Source organism: Paralichthys olivaceus, chromosome 23 (assembly GCF_024713975.1).
Source record: "Paralichthys olivaceus isolate ysfri-2021 chromosome 23, ASM2471397v2, whole genome shotgun sequence".
NCBI lineage: Eukaryota > Metazoa > Chordata > Actinopteri > Pleuronectiformes > Paralichthyidae > Paralichthys > Paralichthys olivaceus.
In genome coordinates this window covers 1,777,558-1,798,488 of record NC_091115.1, presented here as the reverse complement: position 1 = coordinate 1,798,488, position 20,931 = coordinate 1,777,558, and the positions used below count along the sequence as shown (strand labels likewise).

At 47.6% G+C, this 20,931-nt stretch overlaps 3 protein-coding genes across 4 annotated transcripts; 1 reads left to right on the top strand and 2 right to left on the bottom strand.

Annotated features, from left to right (window-relative positions):
• Window positions 1–137: 137 nt before the first annotated feature.
• itih5 (inter-alpha-trypsin inhibitor heavy chain 5) lies at window positions 138–9,950 on the bottom strand. Of its 2 annotated transcripts, XM_069519622.1 has the most exons (15): window positions 9,119–9,361; window positions 8,992–9,036; window positions 8,214–8,377; window positions 7,523–7,624; window positions 6,896–7,131; window positions 6,551–6,720; window positions 6,188–6,304; window positions 4,454–4,625; window positions 4,068–4,377; window positions 2,537–3,219; window positions 2,317–2,370; window positions 1,391–1,507; window positions 935–1,312; window positions 569–846; window positions 138–274 (listed from the first exon to the last, which is right to left on the bottom strand). In XM_069519622.1, exons 1-14 carry the CDS (start codon window positions 9,227–9,229, stop codon window positions 587–589), a joined length of 2,919 nt encoding a protein of 972 aa, XP_069375723.1. In that variant the 5' UTR covers window positions 9,230–9,361; the 3' UTR covers window positions 138–274; window positions 569–586. The 2 variants fall into 2 exon arrangements, with proteins under 2 accessions (XP_069375723.1, XP_069375722.1); XM_069519621.1 differs by lacking the exon at window positions 138–274 and having other exon boundaries at window positions 358–846; window positions 9,119–9,950.
• Window positions 9,916–17,731, top strand: itih2 (inter-alpha-trypsin inhibitor heavy chain 2). The gene is made up of 21 exons (XM_069519623.1): window positions 9,916–10,257; window positions 11,135–11,167; window positions 11,268–11,306; window positions 11,769–11,941; window positions 12,042–12,146; window positions 12,218–12,380; window positions 12,459–12,566; window positions 12,819–12,947; window positions 13,025–13,141; window positions 13,219–13,387; window positions 13,476–13,601; window positions 13,696–13,877; window positions 14,184–14,369; window positions 14,590–14,729; window positions 14,818–14,990; window positions 15,453–15,602; window positions 15,713–15,826; window positions 16,546–16,744; window positions 16,822–16,994; window positions 17,102–17,213; window positions 17,364–17,731. The coding sequence occupies exons 1-21, from the start codon at window positions 10,162–10,164 to the stop codon at window positions 17,509–17,511; spliced, it is 2,835 nt and encodes a 944-aa protein (XP_069375724.1). The 5' UTR covers window positions 9,916–10,161; the 3' UTR covers window positions 17,512–17,731.
• kin (Kin17 DNA and RNA binding protein) lies at window positions 17,637–20,589 on the bottom strand. The gene is made up of 12 exons (XM_020112825.2): window positions 20,356–20,589; window positions 20,159–20,253; window positions 20,021–20,064; window positions 19,679–19,801; window positions 19,376–19,560; window positions 19,227–19,275; window positions 19,019–19,070; window positions 18,803–18,929; window positions 18,593–18,712; window positions 18,408–18,507; window positions 18,223–18,323; window positions 17,637–17,944 (listed from the first exon to the last, which is right to left on the bottom strand). Exons 1-12 carry the CDS (start codon window positions 20,467–20,469, stop codon window positions 17,885–17,887), a joined length of 1,170 nt encoding a protein of 389 aa, XP_019968384.1. The 5' UTR covers window positions 20,470–20,589; the 3' UTR covers window positions 17,637–17,884.
• Between the last annotated feature and the right edge of the window lie 342 nt (window positions 20,590–20,931).

The window sequence follows — 20,931 nt, the reverse complement described above, 5'->3', positions numbered from 1 at the left end:
AATTCCTGCGGCAGCCGGGGCGAAGCGGAGCGATGACAGACAACCTGAGCGGGACCTGGTCGGAGCACACCTGTGTGGGCGGGGCCTGCAGCCCTGTGACCTCCAGCTGATGACAGGGAGGACTATGGAGCTGTGTGTGTGTGTGTGTGTGTGTGTGTGTGTGTGTGTGTGTGTGTGTGTGTGTGTGTTGTAGATGTGCGTGGCATCACTGGTGCTGGGACGAGGGGTTAGCTACCGTCGGCCTCGGTGGTAACCAGATGTGATCTTCAGGTCGCTACGTGAGAAAAACGCACACATGCACGTTCCAACTTTACTGGTTGTGTTTTTTTTTATGTTTCAGAAAACAACCTGAAAATGTGGTGTTTTAAATATTTTATTTACAAAGTACAACATTATTTTCCAAAATCACACATGAATTAAATTTCTATTAGGAAAAAGTAAAAAAATATATTCAGGAGAGAAGCCTGTGGGTGAGGAGATGTGAGGAGAGATGTTTTGATGTTCGGAACTTGTTGCTTCGATCTACGCGTCGTGATACAAGGTAAAAGGAGTTAAGTTGAATAATTACATTTTCACTTCTGCCGCCTCACATGCTGTTGGTCCCGTGTGGCCCGTCCCCCGTGTCGAACATGTGTGGAGCCAGATAGTCCTCATACTGTCCGTCTATCAGCTTGGCTGCGTTATTTCTGGCGAACCAGCAGTCCACGCTCTGCGTCCCGCTGTAGATCCGTCGGCTCTTCTGGACCACGGGCACCGAGCGGCCCTTCACCTTCAGCACCTGAGAGGGTTTCACGTCCCCCTCTGCGGGAAGCTCGGCCAGTCCCACTTCCTCATACAGGAACTGACCTGGAAGTGGAACGTATCAGAGGTTCAAAGCTAAATTTCAGTCTCAAGAGTTAAACTGATTAAAGCTCAAGCCCTCGTTGACACTCACCCAGCAGACCGTGGCAGTTGTGGGACAGCCCCTTGCTGTTCCCGATGTAGAACCCCAGATGGTCCCTCTGGTAGGGAGCCGGGTTCTTGTACTGATGCAGCAAGATCACGAAGCTGACGTTCCCTCCAACCGTCACAGTCACGTTTGCGTTTCCCACGATGGACACGGACAACGCACCGCTGTCCACCGCCACAGTGGAGCTGCAGGGCAGTACCATGCGGTCTCGGCCGTCCAGGATGACTTTCTTCGGGGTCACCTCGATGTAAGCGCGTCGGGGACGATCCACAACGATGATGATGGTGCTGAAGTAGGTTCGCTGCTGCTTGTGGCTGCCCGGTGGAGCCGGGGCGCCGATGAGCTTCCCGTTCGCTGTCACGCCTGGAGAAGCGAAAAATACTTCAGACCTCGCAGTGCAAATTCTTCTTTCGTGATGTTTTTGATGATCATGAGTCTTACCGGAGTACTTGTGATCAGAGACCAGGCGAAGGACGTGTCCAGGTTCACCGTTGATGTTAAAGCACACGGTCAGTTTACTGAGCGGGAACTCGACCACGAAGTGAGGGTCACCATCCGCTGCCAAGATGTCAAAGGGGACGAGAGAGAGAGAGAGAGAGAGAAACCGCGCGTTAGCCGCAAACAGCAGCAAGAGGGACTGACGGTGGAAATGTCCCATTTGTTCATCATGTTCATTTAATTTGACTCAAATCAAAACAGTAAAATAAGAGAAGGAGTTCTTCAGTTTGAAAGGATGAGATATGAAAGGAGAAGGTAGCTGTCAGATGTTCTAAGGACTTCAACCTCGGGTTAAGTTTACTTTATCTTCAGCCGGATTCTCCTCAGGTTTGTGAGAACTAGCTGAGATGAATGGAGCAGCGATGAAGATGATAGAGGAACAGTAATGACGGGGCCATTAGCCGTCACTAACTGCCTCTGATGGGGTCCCTCTCTTTACTGTATAACACACAAACATCCACTTTGTCCCTTTTACCCACAGAGTGTGTGTGTGTGTGTGAGTGTGTGAGTGTGTGAACACGCACTTGCATGTTTAAAGTGCCACGTAGGGACCTGTGCTGGTATTTCAATTAGACCCTACATGCTCTTTCCTCTTTCCAGGTCATGTTCAGAAACATCCCTGCACCTCTCTCCGTCTGTGTAATCAAACTGTCTGAAGAACGTCCAAATTAGAGGCTGCCCACACAGAGAGAGTCTACTGTACGCTGCCCCCCTCCCCCCCTCCCCCCCTCCCCCTATCTTTAAAGTTTTACTGTGGAAACACTTCATATACGCTCAGAGTAGCTTCAGAGCTTCAGAGGCTGTCAGATGAAACGGGCAGGGGGAATATGTAAGAAGTGTTTTACGTGCGAGAGAGGATGTGGAGTCACCTGATGTTTTGGAGACGGTGATGGATTTCTTGGCCGGTCGCTTTTCAACTTTACCTGCAAGGAAGAGAATATTTATTAAATGAGTCGAAGGGCGACTTTGATATTAGACATTAGCTGTTCAGTGATACATGTTTTTCAGTTTTCTCTTCCATTTATGTCAAACTGTTGGTATAGCAGGAACAGTCGTATGAGATGATGGGGTAGTATACTTCAACCTCACCAATTGTGTTGCTCGGAGATGAGGCCCGGCTGCCCGGCTTCGTGTCGGACAGCTGCGAGTTTCCGTCCTCGAAGTCGCTCTGCAGGTCGTTGGCGCTTGAGACAGCCTCACCAGACGCTGGCTTGACGGTGGGAGCCGGGGCCATGGAGCCGTCCTCCAGGACCTCGGGTTTCTCCACCACCAGGTTGGTGAGGGGAGTGAGGAAGTGGTAGGTGAGGGAGAGGTTCGTGACCTGATGAGTGTGGTCCTCCCTGTCCTTGCTGGTTTGGCTGCGCAGCCGCGACCGCAGCCCCTCCTTGACGCTCAGGAAACCCCAGACACGTTCCACAAAGTCCTCTGCGATGGAACCCAGAGCGACCCCTAATCCCTGTGCGCCCCCTGACCCCGGGGCCTTGGCTCCAGCCGCCATCGCTGCTGTGGCTTCTTTCACGTGCTTCTCGGTCTCTTTTTGCCGGTGGCGCAGCGGCACGTCGGTCTCCAGGATGATGCTCTTGTCGTTGTTGCTGGCAGTGACCTGGACGTGAAGGGATTCTGCACTTTGGTTTGTGAGCTTTCCGGCGATGACGATCTCAGAACCGTTGAAGTAGTTGGTGAAGAGGTGCTGAGTCACGTACTGCACGGAGTCCTCTGTGTAGTTGATCCTTATGTCGGAGAGCAGAGGAGTTCCTATCTCGTCGTAGAACCTGGAATGAGACAAGGACTCTTTTCTTTTATAGCCATCAAGCTCTCATCGGTTTCATCAGCGCTCGTTTGAGGGAAGGAAACAAGGTTGTTATTCCAGATCGAATGTGTTGTTCATCCAAGCAAACCACCCTTCGGCCATAAACCTTGTTTTCTTTAAGCTACTGCGACCCCACTTCAGAGGAGTGTGTGTGTCTGTGTGTGTGTGTGTGTGTCTGTGTGTGTGAGACCTCTGCCCCATGCGTGTTGTCACGCTGCAGTAAACTTCCTCACCTCTCAACCAGCGTGTTTGTTCAAGCAGGACGAAGGCTATTATCTGTGGAGTCTGTCTGTTAACTCCATGTACATACTCAGACGCAGGTTTCACAACACACACACACACACACACACACATTCCTGCTCCACTGAACAAACACCTTGTGTGCCCCAGTGCCGAAGATAGAGAGAGAGAGAGAGAGAAGAGGGTTGTGTGTAAAACAAAGAAAGATGGAGGCTGTAGCAGACTGTGGCTGTCACATGGTGGAGTTGATTAAAGTGGTCTGTTGTCAGCACCGGCACATTTGCACAGTTCGTTCCTTCGCAGCTCGATGACAGATGGAGGTTTGTGTCAGACGGGGAGAAGGGAGGGATTAGCCGAGCTAATTGAGAGAAAGAACTGGACATAAATTACTGACTTTGAGAAATATTCAGTTCTGTCATCGTAGTAATTAAACCCTTAAAGGCTTTGTCATTCATCTGTTTCTGAAGTTTATAGTAAGTGTTGTGTGGGACAACTGATTTCTGGGTAATGCAGGAGTCAGCAAACAGATGCAACATTCCCATATGTTGGGTTTTCCAAACAAACTCTCACCCTTTGAGCATCGCGCTGGCGTCGGCCTCCTCGTGGATGCGCCTCATCATCCCACAGTTTTCCAGGGCCATCCGCTCCAGCAGCCGATAATCCACGTCGTTTCCCAACCCAATGGTGAAGATGCAGAACTTCTCCTGCACGGCAGAGCGGGCGTTGCCCAGGATTGCCGTGGACAGGGTCTGACCGACCGTGGGTCGCCCGTCCGTCAGGAAAATAACGAGGGACACGCTGTTGGGGCTGGCGTCCGGGCCAGAGAGGTAATCGCGGAGCACAGAGGCGCCTGTCTGGATGGCACTGTCGATGTTTGTACCTGCAGGTCGAGGGATGTTACCGGAGATTAACACTCGTGTGATGAAGGGGACAAAATGACGACGTTAGAGTCTCACCTCCCGTTGGCACCAGCATGTATATAAACTTCTTGGCGTCTCGGATGTTGAGCGGTGTGACCGGGACGAGACGACCCGGCTGCCACACTTTGATCCTGTTGGAGAAGCTGATGAAGTTGAAGCGATCGCCGGGACGCAGGTCCTTCAGGATGGTCAACAGAGTGTCCTTAGTCTGGGATGGAGAGACAAACGATAAATGATTTCACGACATAATGGAAAAGGTCCATTTGAAAATGCTCTCAGATCAAAAATCAAAATCCTTAGAACAAAATAAAAATACATTCAAACACAGCTGCATCTGTCATTGTACTCGGTGGGTTTTGAGCTCCATCCGAAGTGAACTGTTTAATCTCGGCATTAAAAAAAGAAGAAGCTGTTTCCTGTATTTCCCTGCATTAGTTTGATTTTCACGCTGTCGGCTCATCGACACAAAGACTTCTTCCTGTCGTTGGAGTTTCACATTGTCCTCCGTGCAGCCCTGTGCGTGGGTGTGATATATAATTTGGCGCTGCGGGGTTTACAGATGCCTGTATGAGCTGTATACTGCAGAGGTCAGACCCACAGGCTGAAGCCCTCTATTGTGAAGCTGCATCAAAACACACGTTGTTCTGTTCCTGCGGCCCAATGGGTGGTGGGGACGGATCAGAGGGTCGAGGGTGCCGTTGTCTCCAAAGTTCCATTACCCCATAGACGCTGACCTTCCTCCCTCACAGCGCGGCCTTGTGCCGAAGTGTTTTCCACTTTTCTTTCTCGCTCTGTTTATCAGTTTCTCTCGTCAGTTCTGTTTCTGTGCTCTTCTCTCTCGGCAGCTGCGGGGATCAGGCCGCGGGGATTAACGTGCTGCTACAGACGGAGGGAAAAGGTCTGATATTGATATTCCAGTGTGGGTGTGAGGAGGTGAGGAGTCGGGTTTCTGATCCTTTACACTCATTTCAAATCCTGCTTGAAATCACAGTAAACTGCTGTCGAACAGGAAGCCGGAGTTAATCAGATTTTCCCCAGAAGCCCCTCAAGAGAAAACAAAAATGATTTCACATCTTGATATGTCAAAGGAATCAGCCTGAATCCCAGAGCGAGTGTCCAGTTTACTCAGAATTTAAACCAGATATCTGAGCAAAAGACATAATCATCATTTATCATGTGTTGATAATAACGTCATTAAATAATAAATAAAGTAAAATGTTAAATATGAAGAAATACCAGCTCGTATCACCGCCCTGCATTTGTGTGCCTCCACCGATCACTGCAGTTTCAGTGTCCATGAAAAAAATGTTCCCAGACTCATGAGGTCACCTTCACCTTTGACCTTTGACCTCTGAGATCTAATCATTTCATGCAAAGTGACATTTTGTCAAAATGTCAAGAGATGACGTCGCTCGTGCCTTCATACGGCAACAAAAAAAAAAGGGTTTGTAATGTCACCAAATACAAAGACGTTCCCTCAAGGTGCTGTTGAGAGAGAAGATGACGGACAACCCGAAAACATAAAGTTGCACGTTCAACGTAATCGAATCTTGCACGATGAGAAACTTACGACACCCATGAAGGAAGGAAAATGGATTAAAGCCTAAACCTTAAAAAAAAAACCTAATCTGCAGGAGAAGAAACTCCGTCCAGAGGAAGGACATTCGACGTCACCTCACAGGAAGCAGATGTAACTTATACGATGCGTGATACATTCGCCATGGCTTTAATTTAACAGCTGTTTTCTAGATTTCCTCGGCGCTGCTTCACCTGTCTGATCTTCGTCCCCAGCATGGACGCGCTGGTGTCGATCACAAACACCACGTTCTTGGGGACGACCGGCAGATCTTTGGGAGCAAAGTAGTGGACAAAATGGCCGTTTAAAACCTGGAGGAGACAAGAGACAGAGAGAAATGTGAGGCAGGGGAGACGCAGCCGGACCGTGAGATCAGATTCAGGAGTCGTGTGCGATTGTTGGTTGAAAACTGTTCTGGAGACAGACAGAGGAGTTTGGCAGCGGAGTGAGGCCGGTGGCAGGAGGCCAGAGAAATGAGTAACAGGTGTGTGTGTGTGTGTGTGTTTCACGGTTCTTCCTCGTCTGTGTCTTTATGTTTGTGTGTTTCGGTTTCTCACCTGAATGTCCCCGATCCCCATGTCTCGCTGGACGTCGTAGCGGATCACAAAGTCTCCCAGGAGGCCGTTGGTCGTGATCTTGGCCTGTTGGACGATGTTGGGGCTGAACGTGATCCTGCAGACGTTCTTCTCGTGTTTGATCGCAGTGGTGATGGGAGGCTCGGGCTTGGCTGGAGCACAAAGAGAGGAAGTGCGTTTGTGTTTTAACCGGCTCGAGAACCAAAACGGTAAAAATGGTGCGAAGTGGTCGAGGCCTAGGAGCGGAAATAAACTGTGGCCAGCGCCTTTTGGAAAGAACCTTTTCATTTTAAAGGCATACATGAGGTATTTGTACTCGGAGGATACCTGGTGTCTTGCCGTTGCGGAGCGGCAGCACCTCCAGGTCCCTGATCACGGAGTGGTCGATGATGGAGACGTCCAGGCTGAGGCGGCTGACCAGCTGAAGTGGCCGCAGGCTGGTCACGTGCTCGTATCGTCCCAGGCGGCGCTTCAGAAGCTCCTCGTAGGTGAGCAGGAAGACGGCCCGGTTCCTTCCTGGTATGTTGACGGCCATTTTAAACACCTCCACCTCCGGCTGCGGGCTGGAGAAGAGAGGGAGGACGTAGGAGACGTGCCTCGTGTTCTTCATTTTTTTTTTTTTTTTTTTACAGAGGAGTCAGTGAATCACAAAATCCTTTTGAAATGAAATGTCACTTTTCACGACTGGAAACGTGATGTCACTTCTTCCATATGTCAGATTTATATGACATCTTTGTCTCTGAGGAGCAGTGATCTCCGCACACACACACACACACACACACACACAGGCTCTGTGTCATGGCTGGAGATGATGTATTATCAATGTGTGTTTGCAAAATAGGGACATTAGAGGGAGCGGGTGTGGGGAGGGAGCTGTGTAATTAGGAGGAGACGCCAGTCCATAGGAGTGGCCACACACACACACACACACACACTCACTCAGGTTTCTCTTACCTTGCGTCACCTGACTCCTTGTGTTTGGGTTTGCCGTTGTCCTGTCTGACCCTCTTTTCCTTGGGCCTGACCTCGCTCTGGTAGACACGCCCTCCGATGATCCTGGTTCACGGGGGGGGGGGGGGGGGGGTCAAAGGTCGAGGATTAGGAGATTCAGGACCACCTAATGTCACGGTTCAACCTGGGTTTCCTGTCTGTGGCCAGTGATCCTGCTGGTCCCACACAGGTTTGAACTACAGGCACTGTGAGGGTCCTGCTCACGTCTCCATAGCAACCAAAACATCATAAATCCCTGCAGCCAATAAATCAGTTTGAAATTCTTCCACCTCTGCTGAGATCGAGGAGCGTCTGAGGTTATGAGAAGAGTTTGATATTTATCATTTGATCCTCGATTTACATTTTGGACATAAGGAAGATTGGAAATATTCAGACTTTTCTAAAGATGTTAAAAGGGACATTCGTACTTTCTAAATCTAAACCTTCCAGTGAAAACGTCTCCATCTTCTCTCTGTATGGTTTCATGTTTTTGCAGCAGGTAAAATATTTTTCCAACACCGTGTAACAGTAATTCAGTATTTCAGTATTTTTCTATAAGATTAAAATAAGGAAGTTTCCAGTTTCCTCCACAATCTCATCTCAGTAAAGACTTTTTATGATTCCAGCTCCTCTCGGTGACCTGCGGGACTCTTACATGGTGAAGTTGGAGACGTAAGCGTCAGCGGGGATCTGGAAGTGGAAGACCCCCTCGGTGGCGGCGGAGTGTCGGTTGAGCATGGCGCAGTACACCGCGGTGAAGGCATAGCGGGAGATGATGGTGGTCTTGATGGTGAGTTCCTGGATGTGAGGTTTGGTCTCCTGCAAAAGAAACGTTCAATAAAAACAACTCAATGAAACCTGGACCTGCGCCACGGAGGCTAAACCTGGCTCGATTTTTACGCATCATTTTTGTGCATATTGATAATTGTTGGGTTTTTTTTTCGTGAGATGACTCAACACGGGGAAGCTGCACTTCTCTGTTTTCTCACTAATCAAGCAGAGAAGAAGAGAGAAGTTTTTTTTTTTCCCATGAGTTGGGATCCAGCGCATTACAGCTCCTCTGGCACATCTGCGCGCTTGGCGGATCTCTGTGCGTCACGCCCAATGCGCGCAAGTTTGGGATGAGAAAATCCACTTGTAAATAATTTAAACTAGGTCATGCATTCTGGATCACTAAGGATAGTTAGTCAGACGTTTTCTAAATGTCAGGGTGGGGTCAAAGTCTCTATAGATCAAACCATAAAACCATAAAACCAAGAATAAATCACAGAATATCAATATTTACCAATATATGAGGACAGACATTTGCTTCTTATTCCGTTAAAATAACATTTTAAAAGTAGAATAAAAGAATTCAAATCGAACCCAAACCTTTAACACCTGAGGGAAAAGGTGCGTAAAACGCTCACATCTGTTGTAAATCTGATTTTTACCTTGGACAGTAAAGTTTTCACCTGTCGAGGGACCCTGCGTGGTGTCTGTGGGGACAAGAGAAGAAAAGGTCACACATGAGGAAATCCAGAAGTCCAAACTCCAGCATGTTTCACATAAACATCTTACAATGTCCAAATCAAAGTCAGCCAAGTCCAGATCCAGCTCATCCTCGGACTGGGACTCCTCCAGCTGAGCCAGAGCGGCCGGGACGGCGCAGACCAGGAGCAGCAGCAGCATCTCGTCGTCCTGCTCCGTGAAAACTCAACAGCGTGAATGAGACATGATCTCCGGGGCTCCGTCTGCGTCCGGAGCTCAGTGACCGGCCAGAGGAGCGAGTGACACGGCGTGGAGGGGAGGAGGAGGAGTACGACCCCCCCCCCACCACCCTCCCACTGGAGGAGAGGGATGAGGAGCTCAGTCCCTGGAGGCAGGTTGTTCTCCAGCTGCCTGTAGGGGGCGTCATAACGTGTAATGAGCTGCTCTCATAATTAATAAAGACAATTTAAATAGATTCCCTGTAACTTATATTATTTTAAACTCTATGTGACAAAGTGAAATAATTAAAACGCAACGAGACAGTTCGATATTCTGTAGTTTCCCTTTTTCACACTTTGTATTCACTCTGTTGTTTTTCAGTGACTCTGCGTAAAGCCCATAATGCTTCACTCAGCTGCAGGCCTCAGATATTACACTGACTTTAACGCCACCTTGTGGCCATAATGCAGCATTACACGTCCCTGAAGTAACCTGAGAATGTGTCTTTAACATTATTTAAGTTCTTCATTAGAACTCATCTGAAAGAAGTTTGACCAAATCTGCACCGCGAGGATCCGACTGTGTTTTTTTTTTTTTTAAATCTCGTCTCTTCTGAAAACTGTGTCACACTTGATTCCTTTCAGTTAATCTGTGAGTCAGATCTTGTCCTGTTTGCCCGGCCCTCGCCACAGGTCAAGTTTCAAAGTTTCCTTCTCTGAGTTTCACCAAACACAACAAATATTGACCGGGGCCGGGAGTCGATCAGTTCACTGGATCTCAACGTCCAGCTCGGCAGCGTTTCCACAAGGCTCCCCCCTGCAGAAGGACCGTGCGTGTCCCCCGAGCTGTGTGTGGTTTTTTACTTCATGTGTGATTGTGTGTGTGTGTGTGTTTGAGCCCACAGGCCTGGAGACATGAGGCGTCCTCTGCTGCTGCTCCTGGGGCTCCTGCTGCTCCACCAGGGCCGCTGCTTTGAGCTTGTGATCGATGGAGAATGGGAGGAAGAGACAGTGAGTTGGAGGGTGATCGCAGGGAACTTTTTTTATTTGCAGATCAGAACTCGAACAAGCTGATGTGAAATGTTGAAATGTTGAAATCACTGACAAGAGGACGTAAAAATGTATTTTGTCTCTAAATGTGAGAATTGAGACAAAAGTAAATTGAAGTTGAAAGTTTTGCAAGAGCAGTTGATTGTTGCTTTTAAAACACATTTAAAAAAATCCCTTTTACTGTTTTCTATAGTTAATGTTTAAATCTGTTTTTCATCCTTCCTACAAATTGTTTGTCACATGCACACTTTTACATTTTTTCATGAATTATTTTTTTTTGACTAAATGATTTCAATCACTCTAACTTTCGCGCGTAAAATGATTTTCATTGTCGGTGCAGAACTAACTGCCCCTCTGATTTAATCATTACCACTTTTAAATGTTGCACTTTGTTTTATTCTGCGACCAAACATTTCGTCATCAGTCAATATTTTTCCGTCTGTGAAGTTTGTGCTTCGTTGAGCAAACAACAAACACAAAAACACGTCTCATTCACCTTCACTGGTTTCATTACGTGAGACTGTTGAATCTGATTTTCACCTTTAGGACAGAAACTTTACGTTTTCTATATTTATGAGGTTTTCTAATGGAAGTCTGAGATTAATTTAAAATCTGAAAATCTAGAAATGGGAATGTGATAGGGAATGTGATAGTTGGCTTCAGTAATCAGATTTTAATCTTTAGTGCACAAACTTTACGTTTATATAAATACACATATTTAAAAATTATTTTAAAAAAAAGTCTAAATATATAAATATGATGTAAAATACATGAAAATAAAACAGTTTGCAGGATTCACTCGTCTCAGGGGTTAATTGTGTTTCTCTTCTTTCACCAGTCAGATCTTCAGGATCCTCAGAGGAGACACAAGGTGAGTTCACTTTGCTTTTCATCAGTGATGTTGCAACAGATCAGTGGAAAACACATGACACAAAAATCAACCAGACTGTGTGTGTGTGTGTGTGTTTCAGAGAGCCATACTGACCAGCGAGGAGCAGGAGGATTTTGAAGTAGGCCTCTCGTCGTGTTGTCGGAGCCTCTTCACTGTGACAGAGTTGAACTTTATCTAATAATCAATGAGCTGCTGTTTGGACAGATTCCCGTGACTGAAGGGTTATTGACTTTGTCCCCCGACTAATCCAGCTCTCTGTCCGCCTCTCTTTACCTGTCAGAGATCACATCAGTCGTGTGAGGTCATCACACCAAGTTGATAACTCAGTTTTAAATTTCAAATTTTGACTCAATGTCTCTGGACACATCGGTTTCTAAAGGAACACGAATGTTTTAGAATGTCAAAGATCTTAAATGTGATGTGATTAAAGTAACAAATAGAAGGAGAATATTTTTGGTAGTGTGTAATAATTCATGCATCGTGTACAAGAGAATGATTAAGACTTGAATGTTTAAGATGAGCGATCGAGTGAAGTCCAGGTGAGAAACCTGAAGGACGTCCTCTCTGTTCCCCTCCTCAGGCCATCCGTGGAGATGACATCACCGTCAAGAGCTACAAGATGGAGAGCCGCATCACGTCCCGCTTCGCCCACACCACCGTCAGGAGCTCCGTGGTCAACTCAGCCTCCACGGCCCAGAGCATCGGCTTCAACGTCCAGATCCCCAAACGGGCCTTCATCACCAACTTCACCATGTGAGCCCCCCGCCCCCGCCCCCGCCCCTCACAGGTCCACACAGTCCAGATTAAACAGAACCAGCAGAATGTGTTTCAAGGTTTTCACTCTCTGCCGCAGGAACGTGAACGGGATAACGTTCACGGGTTCGGTGAAGGAGAAGACAGTCGCCAGGAACCTGTACGCTCAGGCCCGAGCCAGAGGCAAGGCAGCGGGGATTGTCAGGTACCGAAGCAGCGTCCTGGAGAAATCAGCTGCGGAGCTCAGCAGCTTCATGAAGCTTCGTGTCTTTTCAGGGCTAATTCCCAGGACATGGAGACCTTCAAGACAGAGGTCCACGTTCCTCCAGGCAGCAACATCGAGTTTGAGCTCCACTACCAGGAGATGATGCAGAGGAGGCTGGGTTTCTACGAGCACTCGCTGTACCTGCAGCCCGGGAGGCTGGTGCCTCAGTTCCAGGTCAGAATAAGATGATGTGTACACTGTGTGTGTGTGTGTGTGTGTGTGTGAGATCATCACTCACCTGTCTCTCTGCAGGTGGACGTGTACATCTACGAGCCAAACGGAATCTCCACGGTGCAAACACCAAACACCCTGGGCTCACAGTTTTCACAACTCGTCAAAGTGACGTCCTCCAAAGACAAGGTAACGCTGGAGATCACACGGAGGTTCAGAGTCTCTGATGAGACGGAAAGAAATTAAAAGAAATCTGGATCTCGAGTTTTAAATCTCTCTCTCTCTCTCTATTTATATATAATATCAGGGAAAATAAGCGTTGACTTTCATTTTAATCTTGGAAAAGAATAATCTTGCTAATCTTAGATTCAGGAGATGTGATGGAAATGTCTCTGTTTGATTGACAGTTTGAACGTATGTTGTGATTCACTTTGTCTTCAGGCTCACGTCGTCTTCAAGCCGAACCTGCAGCAGCAGAGGAAGTGTGAGAACTGCAGCGGCAGCGCAGTCGACGGCGTCTTCACTGTCAAATACGATGTGACCCGAGACAGTAACGCCGGAGAGCTGCAGGTATCAAACTCTGGAGCATCAGGGTCAGACGGTTCTGGAGGTGACTGCAACTTAAAGCGTCCTCTTTCCTCCTCCAGGTCTCAGACGGCCATTTTGTCCACTTCTTCGCCCCGTCCAACCTGTCCCCCCTCCCCAAAAACATTGTGTTCGTCATTGACGTCAGTGGCTCCATGTGGGGCGTCAAGATGAAGCAGGTAGGTTGTTTCCACGTCCTCCTGCTCCTCTGTCCGTCCCTCGCCTGTCCTTCATAACAACAACGCTCCCCTCTCAGACGGTGGAGGCCATGCAGGCCATTCTGGACGACTTGACGATAGACGACCACTTCAGCATCGTCGACTTCAACCACAACGTGCGCTGCTGGAGCGAGGAGCTGGTGCACGGCTCGTCCATTCAGGTCACGGACGCAAAGAAATACATCCAGAACATCAAGCCCAACGGAGGTGAGGCATCATGGGAAAAAAAAAGGTGAAAGGAGGAGAAGTTTTTAACTTTGCTCTGATTTGAGTTTTATTTGACCTTTGACCTCAGGCACCAACATCAACGAGGCTCTGATGAGAGCAGTTCAGATGCTGGTGAGGGCGTCCAACCAGGGGATGATCGACCCTCGCTCCGTCTCCATGATCATCCTGGTGTCTGACGGAGATCCCACTGTGGGTAAGACTGATTCTCGCTCAGGAAAGATTTCACATTTGTCCTGGTTTATTTTCATTCGCTGACCCGCCGTTGTTTTTTTTGTTTTTCTCTGCAGGAGAAATCAAACTCAGCACCATCCAGAAGAACGTGAAGCGAGTGATGAGAGAGGAGTTTTCTCTGTTCTCCTTGGGCATCGGCTTCGACGTGGACTACGACTTCCTGGAGCGCATCGCCATGGAGAATAGGGGCATGGCTCAGAGGATCTACGCCAACCACGACGCCGCGGAGCAGCTGCGGGTACGACAGGATGACACGGCATCGTTCCGCTTTTTCTTTTCTTTCAAGAAAACATCTTCAACATCATTTCCATTATACCGAATAATCATCTTGTACTTATCTATTAAGAAAAATGATATTCCCTGATGGAATAACAAATGTTTACAATAAGAGCAATGCAGGTAATTTTCCGTAGATTGCACCAGAGCAAGAAAAAACACTTTCTTAGGTTTTGACATCCAAGGATTTTAACGAGCAAAGTTTAATTAACAGAATTTAGAGGATTTTCTTTGTCACAGACTCAGTTTCCCTCCTCTCCGTCTGCAGGCGTTTTACAGCCAGGTGTCGTCTCCCCTGCTGAGGAAAGTCACCGTCCAGTTCCCCGAGGACGCCGTGTCCGACGTCACGCACAACCACTTCGATAAATACTTCAGCGGCTCGGAGCTGGTGGTGGCTGGGAAGGTGCTGCCGTCCGTGAGCAGCACGCTGACCAGCTTCACCACGGCCTCTGCTGTGAGTCAAACACACAAACACACAAACACACACTCCAAACCGAACCAGTTTGGTTATCTAAGCCCTGAGAGACTCCTGTGGCATCATGGGTACGTGTGATGCTGCAAAACCTCCATCTCAGAGGAGGAAAACATTATTTCACGTAAACGCACATTCAGAAGTTGTGGGTTCAAAGAAAAACGAGACCCGGTGCCATCAGTGTCCCCGTCTCGTCCCTCAGGCCCGGCTGGACATCACCCTGCAGACGGAGGCCAACATGGCAGAGCTGGACACGGAGCTGGCCAAGCAGCAGCACTCGTTCACGGGCTTCGCCAGGCAGCTGTGGGCCTACCTCACCGTCAAACAGCTGATCTCCGAGAGGTGAGGGACACAAGACACATGTGGAAACATGTGAGGTCGATGAGGTTGTCAGTGCTCAGCGGTCGGAGTGTGTGTGTGTCTCCTGCAGGTCTCTGGCTCCGACAGCCGCCAAGAAGAGGAAGATCACCCAGCAGATCATGTCTCTGGCCGTGGAGCATCAGTTCGTCACCCCGCTCACCGCTCTGCTGGTGGAGAGCGAGGACGCCAAGGAGAGGCTGCTGGCCGACTCCCCGAAGGACCCCAAGCACGGCTGCTGCTCAGGTGCCTGACGAAAGGCCGTTTAATGCCACATGTAATGTTTCACTGACCAAAACACATCCTGCACGTTAGAGGAGGAAAAAGAGGAGGTGTGGTTTCACTAAAAAGGAATTATATTAAATGTAAAACTAGAATAAATCTCACATCCACCGAGGCCCAACATCAGATCCCTTATATTAATTAAAAAAAACAAAAGAAAGCAGATCATGAAATCTCATCTACAGGAGAATAAGTTGATAAAAAAAGACAAACCAATGAAAGTTAGATTTTCTAGATCCAGACTTTTATTTAAATCTAATCAAACACACATCTTTAAGTTCATGTCTGATTTTTTTTAAAATTCCTGAGAAATAGATCGAAGACGCTTTCGGAAATCATCACGTGTATTTTTCAAACTGTGGTTTTAGTACTTTTATGTCAGTGAAGGATCTAAATACTCATAAAAAATATTCCACCACTGGGCAGGAGTGGGAGGGGGCTCAGCGTCCAATGGTCTTGCTCCGGTGAGGGTCGTTCACGGGCTTCCACCCTGGGTCCAGGTGACCACTCCGGCCCCCCCGAGTCCGGCTGAGACGGGTCCACAAGAGTGGATGCTGCCCGGGCAGGTCAACTTAGGTAACACACACAAACACACACACACACACACACACACACACACACACACACACATACACACACACACACACACACAGTGTTGACTGTGAACTGGTGTGTTTCTGCCCCAGTGGACAACGACCCTCACTTCATCGTCCACCTGCCCACGAGCAACATGGACGTCTGCTTCAACATCGACTCCAAACCCGGTCACATCCTCAACCTGGTGTCTGACACCGGAGCAGGTACGAGACTCAAACTGCTTCGTCGTCACTGCCTGTGTAAGATATTAGAGAAGAGAACATGACACAAATAAAAATAAAGGCAAAGCTTCAGAGATATAAAAGGAAAATTAAACTTTGGCGTATTTTTCACTGGAGCCATTGAGACTCGCTGTTCCTCTGAGTGTACCATCATTGTTCCTAGAGGCCTTAACGAGGATTCTCTCTGTTGAAATGTCTTTTACCCCTCGTGCCATATTTTCAATTAAAATATTGAGGAAAAAATAAATAAATAAAAGGAATTTAACTTCATTGTTATAATTTATTTTAAATAAGTTCTCTCTTATTTAATAGAGTGAAAATATTTCCTACGATCATGACATAGAAATTCAAACATTTCAATGCATTTCTTTATTTTAGGTTTAATTAGTGACAGCTAGAACTAATTAAAAATTACATATCTCAAAATATTAGAGTATTTAATTTTGAGTTTGAATAGTTTACTATTCATACAGAAAAAACAAGGCTTGATATGTTTCACTGAACGTGAAATGATTCTGAACCAACAAGTGTTTTTGAATTAAATTACAATTTTTTTTTTTTACTATTCCATGATGCACATATATGTATCGTCACAAAAGATTTTTAATGTTTGACTTGTTTCTCTGCTGCAACTCAACAAATGTGGTGTAAAATAATTTTAAACTTTCATTTGACCTCTGACCTCTGACCCTCTCCTGCAGGTGTGGTGGTGAACGGTCGGTTGATCGGCTCCAAGCATCTTCACAAATCCCACCTCCGCACCTACTTCGGCACCATCTCGATCTACTACCAGCCCGACGGGCTCAGTGTGACCGTCGGCACCGACAGCATCTCCATGAACGACGGCAGCAACAACCACACCTTCACCTGGGGGGCCACGGCGGAGATCTCACAGGACGGGTAACCACCGCAGCTTCGGAGAGGACGACTGCTGCTGCTTTCCGTCCGGATGACTTATTCTGATGTGTCTGTTTCAGGGTGAGGATTTCCATCATGAAAGACTCTCACGTCACCGTCACTGTGAACAACAACATCCAGGTGATGGTGCTGCTGCACCGTGTGTGGAAGAAAAATCCCGCCAACGTCGACTTCCTGGGGATCTACATTCCCAACGACAACCAGTACTCCCCTCTGGTGCACGGCCTCATAGGTGACGTCTCTCGGTGACTCTCTGATTTTTGAGATGTGGTTGTTTTAGATCAGGGCGAGTTAGTGCCATCCAATGGAACCAAAACGTGTGTGTGTGTGATGTCACAGGTCAGTTCTCCAGAGAGCCTGAAGCGAGCGTGCACAACGTCCACGAAGGAGTCGACCCTCTGAAGAAGGAGGCCACCATGGAGGTGAAGGGCAACAAGCTGCTCGTCACCAGGTACAACTCGTCACAACAATCAGTTCACAGACACAGAATGTGAACGCCATCTTTTTTCTTCTCTTGTTTCCACCAAGTTTTAAACTTCAGATGGGACACGGTTATTACATGTGTGAAATCTGACAACATACATGTGTGTGTGTGTGTTAGGGGCTGGCAGAAGGACTACAGGCAGGATAAGCGGCGCGGCTCTAACATTTACTGCTGGTTCATCCACAACAGCGGGAAGGGCTTCATCGACGGCCACTACACCGACTACATCGTCCCAAACCTCGACAGCTTCCTTCGGACGCTCTGAACACACAGAGACGCAGAAACCTTTGTTTTTCTCCTCCGTTGTAAACACGTGTAACTAATCAGTTTTTCTTCAAGAGTAATTTAATCCATTTCTTCACAGATTACGTTTCAAATAAAAAACAGACGTCACTTAGGTTGAATTTATTTGGACAAAATTTACATCTGCAATCTTAAGACAACTTGAAAATTAATCCAAAAAATAAAAAACTAAACAAATTGAACTCATTGCTCTTTGTTTGCCGCTCACATCTCACTGGAAAAGCATTGTGGGATATGTACAGGTACAGGTGAATTGTGGGTAAGTAACTCTGACACAGTAGAGCCCCTCAGCTAAATGGTTTCCTGAGGTTTTTATAAACGGAGGGTTTTCTGGATCAGGCCAGTTTCGAGAAATCCTCATAAGCGACGTCCACGGTCTTCCCTTTCTGGTGACCCTGAGGACGAGAAGACGCAAAACTTTAACGAATAAAAAGTTCAGGTTGAAGACGTACAGTCGATAAGACAACAAGGACTAAAGGTCTTCGCAAACCAAGAAAACCAAGTTGCACGTTTAAACATAAACCTCGCGTGTTTATGTTTATGAGAACTGTCGAAATGGTTCCGGAGATTTGTTTGATTCTGTTCTGGATAAACTGGATCACAGAAATGAGTTTTCTCCTCCTGAACATGCGTCAGATCAAGTTTCTGGCTGCTGAAGCCTGGAGACACTCACCGAGTCGAGCGTGAGCGTGGCGCAGAATTTCTTTTCGTCGATCCCCTCGAGCACAGCCTCGGTGTCTCTGTACGAACCGTTCAGGATCAAAACCCGTTTTCCTGCAGGAGATGTGACAACACAGCTGAGGCACACGTGGAGCTGGACTTCACTTACGAACCTGTGCGACGTTAACGGCGGTTCACCTGGTGCAGGTATCACCGTCTCCACGTGATTCTGGTCCAGCTTCAGCTTGTCCCCGGAGTCGATCATTTTAACCACGGCTGCGTATTTGTCTCGCACCTCCTGCGGCGACAGGATCCACGGAGATCAGCATCGTCACGTGCACAAACATTCACTGTCACTCACAATGAACACGCAGCGTCGTTACCGTGATGACAGCCTTCTTCTTGTGGTACTTCTCTCCGAGCCTCTTGGTGACGACTTTGACTACGATGTTGGGCTGCAGCCAATAATCCGTCCTGACCGACTGCTTCTTCTTCTCCTCCATCTGAAAACAACACAAAATCAAATTAAATTAAATCTTATTAGAAAAATAAAATGCGAAACTATGAAGACAAGACTAAATCATCTCCTCCACCTCCATGATCTCCTCCAGAGCAGATTTCTTCTTCTTCTCCGATCTGGACTCTGAAGTGGACGACACGTCTTTCCTCTTGGTCGAAGACGACGCCGCAGATTTGAGAGCACTGGCCCCGAAGACAGAACTGCACCCGGACACAGAAACTCTTTCAGACAAAATATTTCAAATCATTTCCCCTCGAATGATGGACATCGTGCACAGAGGCGTCTGTACCTGGACTTGGAAGGACCAGCGACAGAGGACGAGGCTCCAAGGTTGAAAGCAACTGTGGGAGAAAAACACGAGAGGAAAACTGTTGAGGCTGAAGTTTAGGTTTGGAAACAACAGAACAGTAAATACAGTTTGTTTGGCTCTTGTTCTTCAACCTTGAACACTTTTGTATTTCTATCGTGTTTTTGAAGAATTGAAACCAGATCCAAACCTTTTTCTTCTTCACTCTCTCGTTTCAGTTCGGTGTAAACTGGATTTTCCTACAGAATCAGAAATGATGCGTTTTAAATGTTAAACATCGAGTCTCTTATCGTTCCTCATTGAGCTGATCACGTGTGAACCTGTGAGGTCGTGACCCACCTCAGGCTCCTTGTCGCCGCGGCCCCTGCGGACCTGCTCCTCGATGAACCTGGCGCTTCGCTCCTCGTCGTCCAGCTCCTGCTTCTTCTTCCTCGCCTGCTCCTCCTGACGACGGATGGTCTCCGGGTCGCGGTCGATGTACTGGACGTACCAACCTTTAGGCGTCTCGTCCACTTTACACAGGCCTGGGGATCACATGTCACGGGTTATTGTTTGAGCAGGATGTGATTTACTCAAGAGGTCACATGGCTGCAGGGGTGTCCTCCAGGCGTCCTCGCACCTAGTGTGAGTGTCTCTGCTCACCTTCTCTGCCGAGCCACTTGGTGAAGTCGGTGAGCGTCTCCCACTGCGTGGAGTTCATGTGGATGTGCTCTCGGTCGCTGATGTACTCGTTGTACACGATGTTGTTGTGGACTCGCTTGGTTCCTGCAGGTCGAACACACACACACACACACACACACTCAGTGTCAGTCACAAAAAAATCTCACCTCTGACAGAAAACACTCGTTATGTTGCACTTGATAAACTTATATTTTATATCCATCCATCTATGTGTCTATAACCTATCCATCTATCTATAGTCCACCCATCTGTCCATGCACAGCTGTAGTCGGGGGACAAACATCTGGATGAGTGCGGACTCACCGAACCTTCTGCTGAGCAGCTCCAGGAACCCTCTCTTGAACTCGCTGCAGGAAAGAGGCGGAGAAACACGAGGGATGAAATCACGCGTCACCTGAGTGTTTGTGTCGATTTGATCATTTTCCTGGTTTTTTCACTCACTCGGAGAAAAAATCCATGAACTTGTTGGGATCCTCTGACGCGAGCAGCAGCTGCCTCTGGTGGGACTCGGACATGCAGTGACACTTGAAGCCGTTCTGTCCCCGAGCAGAGTCAGAGGTAAACAACAAACAACAACAACAAACAAACAACAACACAAAGAACAACAGGAAGTCACGGAGACAACAACGGGTCCTGACCTCATCTCGACACTGTTTCTGACACATCTGACAGTACCAGCGCAGCTTCTGGAGACCTTTGGACTTGATCCGGTTCCCTATCGCCTTCGGGGACAGAAAATCCGCTTTTCCCATCGCGACCAACCGACACGGAGCCGAACAACCGACCGAGAGACGCGAGGCGGGACGGGAGGAAGCTTCCGGGAGCTGTGTGGAGATCTCGCGAGAACGCGCGCGCGCACACACGGATGCGTTCACGGGCTCCTCGCGAACTGCGGATAATCCAGACACTTGACTTTATAAACTCGATGTGACGCAGATACTTTCTTTAACTGGGTTTTGATTCTTCGAAATAATCCTTTAAAAAAGTTGATTACGCTTAAGGGTGACTCACAATACCAGTCGTTAATGACGATGCAAAAGAAAATAAATTAAATTAAAAAAATGTGCAAATGAGTGTAAAACATGTACTCCGATTAAATAATATTAAAATAGATACGTTATAAAATATGAGTAATAATAAAAGCACTCACAGGTAGTGACAACTTCTATAATATAATATAATATAATATAATATAAAATAATATAATAAACGGG

Excerpts from the sequence above, each read along its gene's own strand:
- itih5 (XM_069519621.1), bottom strand. The coding sequence starts at position 9,229 with ATGCTGCTGCTGCTCCTGGTCTGCGCCGTCCCGGCCGCTCTGGCTCAG. Across the intron at positions 3,220-4,067 it reads GCCAGCGCGATGCTCAAAGG|GTTCTACGACGAGATAGGAA; the intron begins GTGAGAGTTTGT and ends GTCTCATTCCAG. Across the intron at positions 1,313-1,390 it reads CTCTGATCACAAGTACTCCG|GCGTGACAGCGAACGGGAAG; the intron begins GTAAGACTCATG and ends TCGCTTCTCCAG.
- itih2 (XM_069519623.1), top strand. The coding sequence starts at position 10,162 with ATGAGGCGTCCTCTGCTGCTGCTCCTGGGGCTCCTGCTGCTCCACCAG. Across the intron at positions 11,168-11,267 it reads ATCCTCAGAGGAGACACAAG|AGAGCCATACTGACCAGCGA; the intron begins GTGAGTTCACTT and ends TGTGTGTTTCAG. Across the intron at positions 13,388-13,475 it reads GAACATCAAGCCCAACGGAG|GCACCAACATCAACGAGGCT; the intron begins GTGAGGCATCAT and ends CTTTGACCTCAG.
- kin (XM_020112825.2), bottom strand. The coding sequence starts at position 20,469 with ATGGGAAAAGCGGATTTTCTGTCCCCGAAGGCGATAGGGAACCGGATC. Across the intron at positions 20,254-20,355 it reads AGAAACAGTGTCGAGATGAG|AACGGCTTCAAGTGTCACTG; the intron begins GTCAGGACCCGT and ends GCTCGGGGACAG. Across the intron at positions 19,276-19,375 it reads GCGGCGACAAGGAGCCTGAG|GAAAATCCAGTTTACACCGA; the intron begins GTGGGTCACGAC and ends CTGATTCTGTAG.